This window comes from Protomyctophum bolini (genome assembly GCF_963924005.1).
Source record: "Protomyctophum bolini genome assembly, chromosome: 10".
Taxonomy (NCBI): Eukaryota; Metazoa; Chordata; class Actinopteri; order Myctophiformes; family Myctophidae; genus Protomyctophum; species Protomyctophum bolini.
In genome coordinates, this window is record NC_137871.1 from 11,663,785 (window position 1) to 11,680,196 (window position 16,412).

A 16,412-nucleotide genomic window follows, 5' to 3' on the forward strand; every position below is an offset into this window, starting at 1 on the left:
AATGTGATTTGCGCTACTTAGAAAAGTTAGTCCAATTATACTCCTCGGTTTTAATGAATCGTATTACTTACAGTAGGCTCTCGTTAATATGAAATTAAAACAGTCGGTAAACTATGAACTCGGGTCAGTGATCTCCATAATATGTTAAGCAATGGAAAACATGAATTATTCACAGCGGTAATTAATTCATGGTTTGTTTGTTATTGAAAGTGGTCTTTTCCTGTGTTATGTAAATTGGTCAGTGGACGCTATATGAATTAAATATCGACAGCTTTAGTCTTAACAGTTTGAAGAGTTTAGATGACTTCACTACTCACGTGCATGTGTGTGAAAAGCAATGTATCTATCTGCAAAATCCTCAAAGATGTCTGTCATTTGCACATCTCAAGAACAGTCCAATCAATCGCCACTTGGAGTGTAGTCTAGGAAAATTGGCCTCAGACCCTTTCCCAGAAGTCTTTCTCGCCCGCCTAGTGGCGAAAAATAAAACTTCTGGGAACTCAGATTACTTGGAGTGTGTATTGCTGTTTTAGTTAGCAGCAAACGATGTAGCGTGGTAGAGTTGAAAATAAACCAAATGGACCCGCCCGGTACCATACGATTAATTCCATTTACACCCATTTAAATTAACACTTTAATTGCTTCAGTGCCATGACGGATGCAGAGCAGTTTCTTTCCCCAGGCTGTTATAATAGGTGTCCTATTATTGCTTGCTGAAGTAGGAACCTTTATTGCTTAGGTAGGAACCTTGCTTATGCAGGTGCGTGACGCACGGCACCTGTTGTTGGTTGCACTAGACTGAGCTGACCGGTTGTTTATTATACTACTTTGAGCACTGAACTTTATAATAAACTATGGCCCGGCTGGGCTAAAATACAATACTTATTTGGTGATTCTTAACGAAAAGAACACACTTTTCAGACTTTTGAACTCCAGTCTCCCTGGTAGATATAGGACATGAACTCCAGTCTCCCTGGTAGATATAGGACATGAACTCTAGTCTCCCTGGTAGATATAGGACATGAACTCTAGTCTGTCTGGTAGATATAGGACATGAACTCTAGTCTCCCTGGTAGATATAGGACATGAACTCTAGTCTCCCTGGTAGATATAGGACATGAACTCCAGTCTCCCTGGTAGATATAGGACATGAACTCTAGTCTCCCTGGTAGATATAGGACATGAACTCTAGTCTCCCTGGTAGATATAGGACATGAACTCTAGTCTCCCTGGTAGATATAGGACATGAACTCTAGTCTGTCTGGTAGATATAGGACATGAACTCTAGTCTGTCTGGTAGATATAGGACATGAACTCTAGTCTCCCTGGTAGATATAGGACATGAACTCAAGTCTGTCTGGTAGATATACTGTAGGACATGAACTCTAGTCTCCCTGGTAGATATACTGTAGGACATGAACTCTAGTCTCCCTGGTAGATATAGGACATGAACTCAAGTCTGTCTGGTAGATATAGGACATGAACTCTAGTCTCCCTGGTAGATATACTGTAGGACATGAACTCTAGTCTCCCTGGTAGATATAGGACATGAACTCTAGTCTGTCTGGTAGATATACTGTAGGACATGAACTCTAGTCTCCCTGGTAGATATACTGTAGGACATGAACTCTAGTCTGTCTGGTAGATATAGGACATGAACTCTAGTCTGTCTGGTAGATATAGGACATGAACTCTAGTCTGTCTGGTAGATATAGGACATGAACTCTAGTCTGTCTGGTAGATATAGGACATGAACTCTAGTCTGTCTGGTAGATATAGGACATGAACTCTAGTCTGTCTGGTAGATATAGGACATTAACTCTAGTCTGTCTGGTAGATATAGGACATGAACTCTAGTCTGTCTGGTAGATATAGGACATGAACTCTAGTCTGTCTGTTAGATATAGGACATGAACTCTAGTCTGTCTGGTAGATATAGGACATGAACTCTAGTCTGTCTGGTAGATATAGGACATGAACTCTAGTCTGTCTGGTAGATATAGGACATTAACTCTAGTCTGTCTGGTAGATATAGGACATGAACTCTAGTCTGTCTGGTAGATATAGGACATGAACTCTAGTCTCCCTGGTAGATATAGGACATGCACTCTAGTTTCCCTGGTACATAGATAGGACATGAGAAGAGATGACATGAACTCTTATGTTTAGTTTTTAAATATTTGTATTTTATTTATCTGGCTATGGCTTCTTTTTTTTTGAATTCCTGTAGTTTTTCCCAGGACTTATTTAAATCCAGAGTATTGTTTTGCATTTGATATATTTATTCTTGTATGAGTCTTGTGCTGTCTTTTTAACGCATTTTGGGCCGGAAACCCCTTTCGGTGTTTTAATCTCTATGTTATAATTTAGCTATTGAAAAATAGCAGATCTACAAGCTCATAGCGCACCACCGACTGGTGCGCTACGAGCTTGTATAGGTCTGCTATTTTTTTTAAATCGTGAAAATATTTATTTCAGAAAACCGGAGGATTTAGAATACATTTTTTGAGGTCAGGCCTAAATGGGTTCATTTCGTTTTTTTTTCTTCTGCTGCTGCAGTTGGAGGAAAAAAAAAGACAAATAAAGCAATCTTGATTTCTTTTCTTTTTAGCCCATTTCAGTGAACAGTTTGTGCTGGCGGTGCTGTGGCCAGTCCAGTGTCAGTTGGTGGGAGTCCAGCTGGACAGCGTGTGAGTGTGGATAGGTCAGGACCCCATCAAGCACTCACAGCAGGACAGAACAGCGGTCAATGTGGCCGGTCAGCGGGACATGTGGCTTTCATTCAAAAACCCCGGGATTCACAGTCCAGGCTATAAACACACATGTTAGAAGAAGTGGCGGGGAGTATCTATAGGTGTATTACACAAGTACTGTACGAATATATATTTAACTTTTACACTTTTTGGATACTTTATACTTCTTTTCAAAACTGCACCATGCATTAACTGATACATTCTTTGTCTTTGATTAGCACATTAACCCATTTTGACCTGAGATCAGATTCTGAAAATGACTTCTCAATCCGGACAGTTTTCTGAAAAAGCTATGTTTCTATGTCAGATTTTTGACTTTGTCAAAAATCAATTGTCACGCAATGACTGCTGCAATGACCTTTGCAACGATGTCATAGCTTTGCGAACCATTGGTGTGGTCTGGACTGGCTTAACCCATTCTGACCCGAGATCAGATTCATACGAGGTTTCCACTGGACACACACTGGTCTGATTAACCCATTCTGACCTGAGATCAGATTTAAAAAATGTCAGTCGTTCTTCGATTTTTCAAAATAGCAGACCTACAAGCTATGAGCTTGTAGATCTGCTATTTTTCAATAGCACACACACACACACACACACACACTCACACACACATTCACACACGCGCGTGCACACACACATAAGCATGCACGCACGCACACACATTACTGTAGGATTTGAGGTCTACCTCAGGATAATTAAGCTCTTTATACGGTACATATCCCTATATTTGTTTATTTGTTCATTTTCACATACAACAATATTTCGGAAATGATACACAAGGTCAATACAAAATGTGAAGGAGAAAGCCTCCTCCAGGCATGTTTATACATTCATAGTTATTTTTTTTGTCATATTGAACATGCAGATCTTAAACATTAGAATACAGATAAAATACAGGGACAGTGAGAGGACAAAAAAAAAGCACAATAGACAGAAGTCGGACAATAAAACCGCTATAGGAGAACATGGAGTTATATGACCCTCTTTAAAATACAGCAGAGTGACCTTGGCTAGCATGCAAACTCGGCACATTCTTACCATGAGCACCAACACACAGTTGACAAGTATAACATTTAAACTTTTCCTCACATACATTTCTTATTGTATCATACTTCACCCTCATTGTGGGCTTTTGTGAAAAGCAATTACATATCGCGGCGGCACATCTATTCGTAAATGAGAAAAAGAGGTGGTGCATCAGCAATGGCCTTCAGTGGAGTGCTATACCCAAATCCAGTGCACATAAAAACATTGGAATTTATATTCCAAAAGGTAGGCACATCCAAAAATGCAATAAATGGCGGACAAAGTATATACTCTCATTTCCATTTCTTTATTGGCGCACGCCAACAAAGGAACGCTTACGCGTTTGGGCTATGCAGCCTTCCATCAGAGTCGAGTCATGTTCACCTTTGATGAATTGAACATGGTGGACCCTCTTGTGAACAAGTGTAATGCTTAATTGGGTCGTCCACTCGCAGTTAACAGTCTTTGCCTTGAGTGTGTGCTTGAAATGTACTGTAATTCTACAAACTGTTAATACGTATTTCAATCAATCAATCAAAACCGACAGCTGAAATCTCAAGTCAATCAACAAGGTCCAATCACTAAAATATAAGCATTTCGAGGCATGATATATATATATATATATATATATATATATATATATATATATATATATATCTCAGTTACACATCCAGGCAACCCATTTTGGGCGGAGACCCCTTTTGGTGTTAGCATTATGATTTTTTTTTTTTTTTTTAATCGAAGAACGACATAGAAACATAGCTTTTTCAGAAAACTGTCAGGATGTATAGAAGACATTTTTAGAATCTGATCTCAGGTCAAAATGGGTCAAGGCCAATCTTAACCCAAAAAGCATTTTAAGCTATAGTCATCATTCAGTCCATTGGGTGTGTCATAGTATTGAGTGTGTTTTATATCCACTGCATTTCTCTTTGGGCTATAGTCTCTTTATAGAATATCACCCCCTCTGCTGGGCATCTCCATTCTCTCAATCCTGCACTGCATTTTAATGAAGAAGGTGAACCACGGTTTTGCTTCAGCAATACTGTTTTGCAATGGCATGATGCATATTGCCCTGTACGGATTGCAGTTTTGTGTTCTGATATCCTCCGTTTGAGGGGTCGTTTAGTTTGCCCTATATAATGCCAGACCACAGGGACATAGTAACATGTAACATCACGTGTGTCCATTTGCAATTAATGAATTGATGAATAGGAGTGTTCTTTCCAGTGTGTGGACGATTGAAGGATTTCTCGTCGTCTGTGTTGTTGCAGCAGGCACACATACCACACTTGTATTTCACATTTCAGCTTACAAAGGCATAAGTGCTTTACACAAAACATCGGGCAATAAAACACCTATCCAGGACACAGGAATACAAAATAGTAAGACAAAAAGTGAAAGGGAAAAGAGTAAAACTTGCTAATAGCCATCATGAAAGGCAGCAGCAAACAAAGGTTTTCATAGCTGTGATTTAAAAGAACAGAGCCGTAGCAGACCTGTGGTGTCGCGGCAGTTGCAGCAGAATTGGGTTGTGTGTCCTCGACTTAAATTGTCATTCATATGAATTTGTCGACTAACAGATGATTAGTTGATTTAATCAACCACTGCAGCCTTTTCAGGTTGGTCAGCTTGAGAACTGAACATTGTAATGTTACAATAGCAACTTGCTTTTGAAAGTTGTATACTGGCAGAAGTCAAGGCTTATTGCATTGTCTGGAGTTTAGTTTAGTTCATTAAAATGTGTGCAGGTGAGAAATATAAGCCCATGGAGGTCTTATATGTGGTTCTCACCAAAGATAATATACAGATAGTAAGTACTACGTAATCAAACAGGTATGGATAATAACAAAAACTAGTGTGTGTGTGTGTGTGTGTGTGTGTGTGTGTGTGTGCGCGCTGAGACAAACTGTTAACCCATTTTGGGTGGGGACCCCTTTTGGTGTTAGCATTATGTTATGCTTTAGCTAATTAGAATCTGATCTCAGGTCAAAATGGGTTTTAAACGAACAGGATATCATGAACAAAAGCAAGGGCTCGCAACTCACTTTGTAATGCTCCAGGTAAATGTATTCACGGTCACAGCTACAGGACATGCAACGTTTCGACCCTGTATTGGTCTTTCTCAAGTCTTGTCGGACCAATACGGGTCGAAACGTTGTATGTCCTATAGCTGCCTGCTGTGAGTGTGAATGCATTTTAATTCAGTATGACCTGAAGCATTGATGAAACATATCCCCGGCCACCGGTGATAAAAAAAAATGAGAGGGTGATAACAAAAGCTGAGGCACGGATTCCGTTTCCAGTTTTCGTTTCCGTTTTTCCTCAAATTTACAATAGCAGAAAGTGTGTGTGACTGTGTGTGTGTGTGTGTGTGTGTGTGTGTGTGTGACTGTGTGTGTGTGTGCGCGTGTGTGCGGGAGAGAGAGTGCGTACGTATGCATTCCCTTATTAATTGAAGGCTAAGTGCAGAGATACGGTTTCAACCACCTCTTTAAAATGTCCTACCGAGCCTTGCACGTGTGATATCTTTGAGCAGTGACTGTTCATCCTTTTCCTTTTCTCCTTCGACACGTCAGTATTTCATATTGAGCACTGCGGCGGCTCACACAGCTGCTCTCATGTCGCCGTGACCCAAATGTCGACTGAAATGTCGACCGGATATTGAGGCCACATAGCTCTCAATATTCCAAATAACATAAACATATGACTTTGTCACTCGTGACCCCCTGTCGGAAGCAGCCCGGTGGTTGACATTCGGGGCCTCGACCTGCTGTTTGAGAAACTCCCTGTCGACACTTTACTTCCCCAGTGCCTCACAGCTGGCACGCCCAGTGCCGCTGACTTCTCTTTTCTAATTCTATTTTTCTTTACTTCACTTTCCAAACTTCCATTTCCCATAACCGAATTCTAAACAATTAACATGGGTGAGAAAATTTACTCAGCTTTCCCCCTAAGGAAAGGAGTAAGACCTGTATTGTATTGAATTGAATTAGACTGTAACCGAAGGAGCTATACACAGTCTATCTGATGTTCTCAGATAACAGTTTGGTAGTAGTATATACTGTTGCCTGGCTTTGGGAGGTCGCTCTAATACCTGAAAGCATAGAAGAGTCTCAATTATTCCTTCAGTCTGAGTCAATATTAATAAGGTTTGATCTTTATCTGATCTTTTCGTCCCTGCCAAGGAGAATACAGATGAGATCAGCGCTCTGTTTGAGCAGCGGTTCAATAGATCTCTGACTCAATAACACGCTAGGTGCATTCGAATGGAGGATGTGTCTCAGACCCGTGATGAGAGGTAAAATCCAGGTTGGCATTTCGATTCAGAAAACGTTATGTAGAGAAACTAAATGGAGAGAAAAAAAGTTGTTATAAAATGGCAGCTGCAAATTAAAGCCCCTGTCTCTTTTCACAGAAAAAACCTCTGAGATTTTCATGTTTCGCCCAGTGAATGCAATAATAATACCTTTATATAGCGCTTTTCTAAGTACTCAAAGGCACATTGCATGTGACGGGGGGCCAGGGGAGGGGCAAGAATGGACCTTTTTTGCATGGCAGCCATTTTGGCATAAAATAGTAGGGTAAACACAGGTGTTACCTATTATACCAATTAAGGTTCTTCATAGTCGGGGTGCTGCTATATTGTGCATGTTTGGCTCACTGGAAAGACTCTTCTACGCTAAATGGAACATAACCTTAATTAGTATCATTGGCAACACCTGTTTAGACACCTTTTTGGTGCCTATACCTCACGATGTTCGCTGGAGGCAATACAAAGGAACAATGGACCTTTTTTTCCGCTTGCAACCATATTTACATAAATAGTTGTGTTCTTCCTTCACACAGGTAATGAATGATGCTAATCAAGGTTGTGTTCCATTTAACGCAGCAGAAGTCTTTTCCTAGCGAGCACAATAGCAGCAAGCCGACTACTCTGTCTGGAACCAGAAGGAAGTAATATTATTACACAACTATATTCTTTCCAATATGGATGCCGTTGGGGAGGTCTTTTGTATCGTGGCGAACATGAATCGCCTCAGGCTATAGCAACGCTATTTAGTAACGCTTTACGGCGCACATCACCTGAACATGTAGCGGTGTTGCTGAGTGGCTCCAACTTCTGACCCGAGATCAGATTCTAAAAATGTTCTTCTATACATCCTGACAGTTTTCTGAAAAAGCCGTGTTTCTACGTCAGTCGTTCTTCTTCGATTTTTCAAAAACAGCAGACCTACAAGCTCGTAGCGCGCCACTCGGTGGCGCGCTATGGGCTTGTAGATCTGCTATTTTTCAATAGCTGAAGCATAACATAATGCTAACACCAAAAGGGGTTCCCCCATGGTTAGCCAGTGTTGCCATGGATGTACTGGGTGACTATACCTTGTTCAGGTAACATTTTGCCAACTTAAAAAAAACACCATAATGTTTACTATCAGTAAAGGGTTCTATTCTATTACAAGTCAATAAGCCTGCCGTGAAAAAAGGTCTATTTCAGTATGTCGGCTCTCTACAGCACAGCAAAGGACATGTACATTATGGATAAAACACCATACACATGTATTGTATACTGTACATACTGTGGGCTTTTGTTTTGATGTACATTACATATATATTTTCCTTGCATTGAAAAGTTCATGAATCTTACAGAGACAAACGTTTGGTGTTTTAACTATAAGCATTATGTTATACTTTGGCTATTGGAAAAAAAAAAAAAAAGCTCGTAGCGCGCCACTCGGTGGCGCGCTACGAGCTTGTAGATCTGCTATTTTTGAAAAATCGTAAAAATGCGGCACAAATCTTCTTTTTTTAGGTCAGGTCAAAACGGGTTAAGAATAAGATGTACAGCATGCTGGACCTTGTGGCTCCACATTATTCAACCGTCCACCTCTCTCTCCCTCTCTCTCTCTCTCCCTACTCTATCCCTCCCTCTCTCTACCCCCCCCCTATAGACTTGGACTTCTGCAAGGTGGCTCAGATGAGGAGTCCAGACTACCACCTCCACCCTCCTCCTCCTCAGCAGCAGCCACAGCAGGAGGAGGTAGAGGAGCCTCTGTGCTCCGGACCCTCCGCCGCCGCAGCAGCCCACGGCATGGCGCCCCCCGGGCGCTGTGGCGGTGGCTACTCCCTGGGCGGCGGCCTCATGGGCTCCTCCGACGTGGACACGGAGCCCGAGTGTGCGGACCCCTCCCCGGCCCACGGCGGAGGCCTGCAGCACATGTGGATGCGCGGCGGAGGAGGAGGAGGAGGCCTGAAGTCGGAGCAGAGCTCCTGCCTGTCGAGCCGCGCCAACTCGGCGCTCTCCCTCACCGACACGGAGCACGACCGGAAGTCGGAGCCGGACAACGGTGAGTGTGTGTTTCTTATGTTGTTGTTTTTTGCGTTTGCTTGTGAATGGATACGGAACCGTAATTAGTATCATTGGCAACACCTGTGTCTGCCTGGAGTGCTGCTGTGTCACTGCTTTGCGTATACGCCGGTGTTTCCGCAGCGTTCTGTTGTGTATATATATATACGCAGTCTGTTTTGTCCCCTCAAGCCCCCCTGAAGGCATGCTTTATAGTTGCTCTCCCAGCTATTGCACTTAGCATGCTCGCGCTGTCATATTTCCGCAGAGGTTATGCCCAACCCGGTGGTGGAACATGAAGCAAAACAACATGTATATAACGGTATATATTTCTCCTTTTTAGAGGTCTAAATACAGTAGCAGCCTTGGGGCCAGCAGCTAGCGCCCACTTGGAAGAGTTCTTGAGCTAATGTGAGCCTTTTTTCCCCCTCATATTCCGTTCTCGTGGCTATTATGCTTCTATATAGCACTAACAGCTGCAGCTCTCCTGTCTTTGAAGGCTCCTTCAAGTGGCTTTAAGTACTGAAAGTGGACTATCGATTAGGCATGCGTGTGTGTGAGTGAGTCTGGCATGCTGTGGAGAGCCTATCGGAGACGGGACGGGAAGGGCATTGGACTGGAACGCTATACTGGAAGCTGAAGGAAGGGCTTTATTTATTGTTTTAAAACAATTGTCATAGAGAGCGCCGAAGTCCTGACGTCACTCACTCGTCCCCTCAATTCCCCTGGTTCACGGAAGTCATTTGTCTGTATGGAGAATAATATGGGGGTCATCTTAAAATCGTTTCATAATAAGCGACGCGTTGTGGTCCAAATATAAACACGTTGTCTCTGCGTTATTGCCAGGGAGGTGACTTTGTATCGTGTGCGATATCAGTCACTCATATATGATACGAGTCTGTTTCTAGCGAAAATGTAATTCAGTAGCAGTAACAATAGCGTTTTCTCTCAGTCGGTTGATTGAATTGATTCTTCATATCCATATGAGTGAAACGGCCTGGATGCGCTAGGTCCTAGCGCATCCTCAATGATACCAGGCGAGAGAGGAATATTCTGAATTTTTGCCCACACTTTTTTGACGTGAGAGCTATACTTTCACAATGACCAGCTCAACAAGATCTACTCACCCAAAGAAGTATTATCCCATTGCTGAAAACAGCAGCACTGGCGTTACTACATACTATGAGACAAACACACTTGGAATGGGAAATAGAGAGAGGAAAATGGAATTCGTATAGTTATTTGTATTTTGTATATGACTTTGTATTTGTATGGTGTGTTTGAGCTGAAAGGCTCTTTTAATCAATCAGTCACCTTAATTCAAGTATTTTTTTTAATTATATATATTTTGGCCCATGTCATGTGGTCTACCTGCAAAGCCTTTGTGATCTACTGGTAGATCGCGATCTGTATACCTTCTGGGCACCCAGCTGCGCTAGGACGTCTGAGGACGTCGTACATGTATGTACCCCACGGTTCGATTCCCTATGACGTTCCAGGACGTCCTATATACGGACGGAATGTGTTAAGGCCTTGGATGATTAGGTACAACACGGTACGGGCATATACAGAGTTTTCCCACTCAGAGTATAGCCTCCAGTGGCATCCAAACCTGACTGTCGAGGCTAGGAGGAACTAGAAGGTGAAGGAATGGTCGAACGGGGCCAAGGGGTATAGTTGTGGCTGCAACTATGGATTATTGTCGTGTCGATTATTCTATATAGTGATTACTGTTTCCAAGTATTCTAATCAAATAATCGAGCAGCGCTTCAGCATTTTTTTTTAGAGGGAAATGGTTTATATGTCAATGAATCTATTAGCCATTTTGGTGGCAAAAGTGCTGCCGTAACTGGGAAGACCTTGGGCTCGGAGAAGTGGAGCGCCTGAGAGAGAGACAGAGAGAGGGAGAGGGGGGAGCGTAGAGTGAGAGAGATGAAGGGACAACTGGGGAAGAGCCTGGGCAGTCTGGGAGGGCGCCAGCCCGTTCGTCTTGCCCCGCTGGGCATGGCCAGGCTCCCTGCAGATGGAGAGTTAGTTAGAGGCACACAATAACAAAGACGGAGATCTCCAGCCCTCCTTCCTCCTCCTCCCCAAGGGCCCTGTCTGTTTACGGGCCTCCGAGAAAAGGTGGAAACGCTCTTACACCGGGCAGAGAGAGGGAGAGAGGGAGAGGGAGAGAGAGAGGTGGGAGAGTAAGGGAACGGCGGGGGAAATGGTAATGAGAAAGAGAGAGAAAATGCTAATGTAATGGCATAATTAGAATGAGAATAAAAGAAGGAGTGACAGGGGTAAAACAGGTGAAGGAGAAGCAAGCAGCGATTGAGCTGGAGACAAAGATGGAGGCAGACATAGCAGAGGAGAGGAGGGGAGGGGGGGTGAGACAGAGAGAGAGAGAGAGAGAGAGGGAGGAAGGAATGGATGGATGGATGGAGGGGACATGGGAAGGGGTTGTTTACGTTGGGAAGGCTGCCAGGGCGCTGTTTAATGAGACAGGGATTGGATATGCTTTTTCTCTCCGCTCTGCATGTCTGCCCTGCGCAGCACCACGCTGGAGGAGAGAGAGAGAGAGAGAGAGAGAGAGTAACATGGAGTGAGAGTGCTCTCAGTTTTACACAGTAATCAGTTAGTGACGGCAGTGAGTGTGTGGACTCGACGTTATTATTACCTTCACCCTGAGGGACTCCATGTCTAGTGAGGAGGAGGAGGAGGGGGGGGGAGAGGAGGGGTGCGTCAGGGAGGAGGGTGGACTCCATGTCTAGTGAGGAGGAGGAGGGGGAGGAGAGGAGGGGTGCGTCAGGGAGGAGGGTGGACTCCATGTCTAGTGAGGAGGAGGAGGAGGAGGGAGGAGAGGAGGGGTGCGTCAGGGAGGAGGGTGGACTCCATGTCTAGTGAGGAGGAGGAGGAGGAGGGAGGAGGAGAGGAGGGGTGCGTCAGGGAGGAGGGTGGACTCCATGTCTAGTGAGGAGGAGGAGGGAGGAGGAGAGGAGGGGTGCGTCAGGGAGGAGGGTGGACTCCATGTCTAGTGAGGAGGAGGAGGAGGAGGAGGGGGGAGGAGAGGAGGGGTGCGTCAGGGAGGAGGGTGGACTCCATGTCTAGTGAGGAGGAGGAGGAGGAGGGGGGAGGAGAGGAGGGGTGCGTCAGGGAGGAGGGTGGACTCCATGTCTAGTGAGGAGGAGGAGGAGGAGGGGGAGGAGGGGGAGGAGGAGGGGGGAGAGGCCTCCCCATGTGTGACGTGCCGGGTGGAAGAGAGATGGGTCATGATGAGTGACAGGTGACAGCGCCGGGATGTCTAGACTGTCCGCCGTCCTTTTTAGCAACGATGATGCATCTCCCTGCCTCTCTCTCTCTCTCTCTCTCTCTCTCTCTCTCTCTCTCTCTCTCTCTCTCTCTCTCTCTCTACCTCTCCTCTTTTATATCGTCGCCTGGGCATCGTTCTTCTCTCCCACACAACCTCTTCCTCGCCTTCGGCAGCTCCTCTTTCCGCCGTCACCCCCCCCCCTCTCTCTCCTCCCCTCCCCGTCCCCCCCCCCCTCTCTCTCTCTCTCTCTCTCTGCCAGCAGCAGCCCCTCTCTATACCATTTATTCCGCTGCTCTCGCTGTCCGTCTCTCTCTCTCTCTCCAACATGTGGCCAGGTGTGTGTCCATGCGTAGCCATCCCCCTAATAGGAAATGCATTATGGATGTCACATTGCTCTCCGTCGGCATCAGCACAAAGTCTCGCGGGCTCCTCCCGTCGTTTCCCACAGCGGCAGCTATACCGCTCGGGTGGAGAAAAAATAAAAAAAATAAGTAAAAAACAGGGGGGGAAAAAAGAAGAAAGAGAGAAAGAGAGACAGACGGGGGAGGAAAAAAAACACAAAGCGACTGATGGCGAGGTTGGATTCAAAAAGCCTGCATCCCTGCCAAAATGAAAGTGCATTTTAACCCTTTTTGGGCGGGGACCCCTTTTTGGTGTTAGCGTTATGCTATGCTTTAGCTGTTGAAAAATAGCAGATCTACAAGCTCGTAGCGGGCCACCGAGTGGCGCGCTACGAGCTTGTATAGGTCTGCTATTTTCGAAAAATCGAAGAACGACTGACACGGAAACATATAGCTTTTTCCGAAAAAAAACTGTCAGGATGTGGAAGACATTTTTTTTTTAGAATCTGATCTCTGGTCAGAATGGGTTAAGTCAGTGCGACCTTGCTCTCCCTTTGTCTTCTGAGCAGTGAGCACCTGCCCTCCCAAACCCCATTAATGAAGTCAGCTTCAAACTGGCAGGAATCCTTTTGTTCCTGCTCTCTGATTGAAGCTGACAAGTCAATTTAGTCTGTGTGTGTGTGTGTGTGTGTGTGTGTGTGTGTGTGTGTGTGTGTGTGTGTGTGTGTGTGTGTGTGTGTGTGTGTGTGTGTGTGTGTGTGTGTGTGTGTGTGTGTGTGTGTGTGTGTGTGTGTGTGTGTGTGAGGGATGGATGGATGGATGGACAGACAGCTGTATATCATAGAGAAGGGGAAATGGCGTGTGTGTGTGTGTGAAAGAGAGTTGGAATTAGAGTTGTTTTCTCACACACACACACACACACTCTACATGAGCGCACACATGTGCCATTGCGCCAGCATACACTGCAAAGAAATTAATCAATTGTTCACAGCCAGTGTCAGTGACATTGGCACTGATACGAGGGTGGGGGGGGGGGGGGGGCAGAGGTATACTGATGGATCGGAGTGTCATATAGTCTTCAATTACAGCAGTGCGCAAGAATAAAACACCGCTGTCGAGATTAGCTATATTATCTGGGTTATGGTATGCTATTGTCCTGTAATGAGATGGTAATTAATTGACCACTCATGCATTAGCCTAATCAAGATGTGGATTTATACTCTTATGCCCATAAGCATAAGCACTTATTGTCAGTTTGCTGTTATTGGCATGGAAACAACAGCAGACCGTGCAACTCGCGTGCATTGAGCTTCTGCACGTCTTGTCATTGTTCCATTTATTTCTGGGTTTTTTTTCTCCCCTCCTCACTGTTTTTCCAAGTACCTGCCTGTTTCCGCAGAGCATTTAATTGTCAACCTTAGCCCTTGCCAGTGTTGGACAATAAATTGGTGTAGTGTCCTGGTAAAAGAAAGAATGAAAGTGTCTTTATGGTCAGGCCTGGAATTTCATACTTTTAGGGCCAAGGCTACTTAGGCCTTTAGCGTGGTACACTTTTTGAGGGCACAAGGCCGAGTGCCAGGGCACGAAGGACATCAATTAAAACAATGATTTTAAGTCCCCGGTCATAATTATTTTAGCTTAAAGGTTAAGGATGATTACATTTTTTTTCCCCCAAGGTGAACATTGGTTCAGAACAGTGCTTTTTAAATAAATAATCACAGTTTTGAATAACAAAATATAAGTAGCTATAGTAGCTATTGTTGTAAAATATTGCTAACATGTCTGTAACATGGGGTCCCAGTCCAGAGATGAAAATCATAATGAAATGGGGCTAGGACCCTGTCACCCTATAGGCTAATTCATGTACATTTAATTTGGGAGTCCTTGCAATTACAATGGCTGAGGATCACTGGGTTAAACTGTGAGTTAATTCACAGAAAATACAATGACAGACAGCCTATACATACATTTTTATAGCCCTATATGTTTCTGTTCTGCCTTGTTTGTTTTTGTTCTGCTCACTGCACTACTGTCTTATATTGTCACTCACAACTGTGTGACATGTTCCTTGTTTCTTCTATTGTTTATATTGTGTAAATTGTTCAGCACCTTGTAACTTTGTTTCGAAAGGTGCTTTATAAATACAATTTACTTACTTACATAACTTTTGAATGAGGGCTTGGTTTAGAAAAGCCTATATTTCGTGCTAAAGTAATTGAATAAGGCTAGACTGGCATATGGCATTGTAGAGAGTTTTAGTGACGGATGAGATCTCTCCATTGTGGGGATGCAGGACTGAGATAAGTCAACACAAAGTGTAAAAAGCATTTGTACAAATGTGTGCTCATGGACATTTACCACATTATGTCCGCATTGTTACAGAAATGAATGATTATTAAGCGAGCGACGTGTGGTGTACACTGTACACTGTACAGTGAGAGCGCTCGTGGTGCTTGGCTGTAGCGTTTGGCTAGCGATATTAGCCTTGACCGGCGTTGGCTCTTTAAACAATTTACTCCGTCAACTAACGTAGCAGACGATAGCTTGGTGAATGGTGGAGGAGTCCTGCAGTCTATATGCTGTTGCGTGGTGTGGTTTTGTGAGTTTATATGTCCATGAAGACGAGTCACGTTGGCCTTGGCCTCGGAAACCCAGACGTTTTTATTTCCAGGGAGAAAAAAAAAAGGTTGGTCTTATAACACACGGTGATAATAATCTTGAAGCACCGCGCCAGCCGGCACGAGTGTCAGTGAGTGAGAGCTGCGTGGCTCTAGGAGGCAGCGTGTGGGCTAAATGCCCACTGTTTACTCTGTCAGTGCGTGTATGCGTGGCGCGGAGGACGAGGAGGAGGAGGGAGGATGAGGCAAATTAACGCAAAAGAATCAAACCACTTGGCAAAATGGCAACACAACTACAATACAGACAATACAATACAAGTCTGCGCGAGAGAGGTTTTGGGGAAGGTTACCGTAATGACTGGAGAATTGCGCAGAGGAGAAACGGCGAAATGAACTGCTGTGGGCGCGGCGGGCGCCGGTTCGGGGCACATGGGCACCGCGGCCACTGCCGCCGTCTGGGCATATCATTTTTCGAGGGGCACACGGCCCAAAGAGAGGGGCAACGGCGGCTGTGACCGCCGTGAAATTCCCTATGGTGCGAGCGCTAATGCAGTTGCACAAAACAGGCTAATATCTGGAAGTCTTTTAGCTATATAAGAGCCCGTAATAGTGAGTAACTTTTTGTGTCTAAAATGGCAAATATAGATTCTCTGGCTGGAGTGAGCACTTGTTTGGTTGAAGAGTCTCCATTATCTTCTTGTGTCTGGATGTCCTGTGTATAGCTGTCTGATGACTGCGGAGAATGGCTGTGCTATATACACTCTCTAGCAGCTAGAGAGGTTTGCCTGCTGTCGTCTGTATTTCAGCCCTACTATACCCAGCCTGATAATGGCTAGCAAGAAGTGGCTTTTTCCACATTGCCGGCTGCTACATTCAGTTTGCCAAAGCTTTAACGGTCGGGGTCCACTGAAGTACACCGTGTGCTGAAAAATACACTTTTGTTCCGTCAAAATGAACCCCTTCCTGCATAATATACAACCTTTGTCTTTGCTTTTACATGAATGCACTGGGATCTATACCTCC

At 44.5% G+C, this 16,412-nt stretch overlaps 1 protein-coding gene across 1 annotated transcript in view; it reads left to right on the forward strand.

Moving 5' to 3' along the window:
- The window catches only part of tenm1 (teneurin transmembrane protein 1), a gene marked incomplete at both ends in the record, with an annotated part of 354,011 nt that overhangs the window by 13,242 nt on the left and 324,357 nt on the right, over positions 1 to 16,412 (forward strand). Inside the window, one exon of the mRNA XM_080773976.1 lies at positions 8,738 to 9,133. Within this exon, the coding sequence (XP_080630102.1) occupies positions 8,738 to 9,133 (396 nt within the window). The remainder of the gene's footprint in view (positions 1 to 8,737; positions 9,134 to 16,412) is intronic.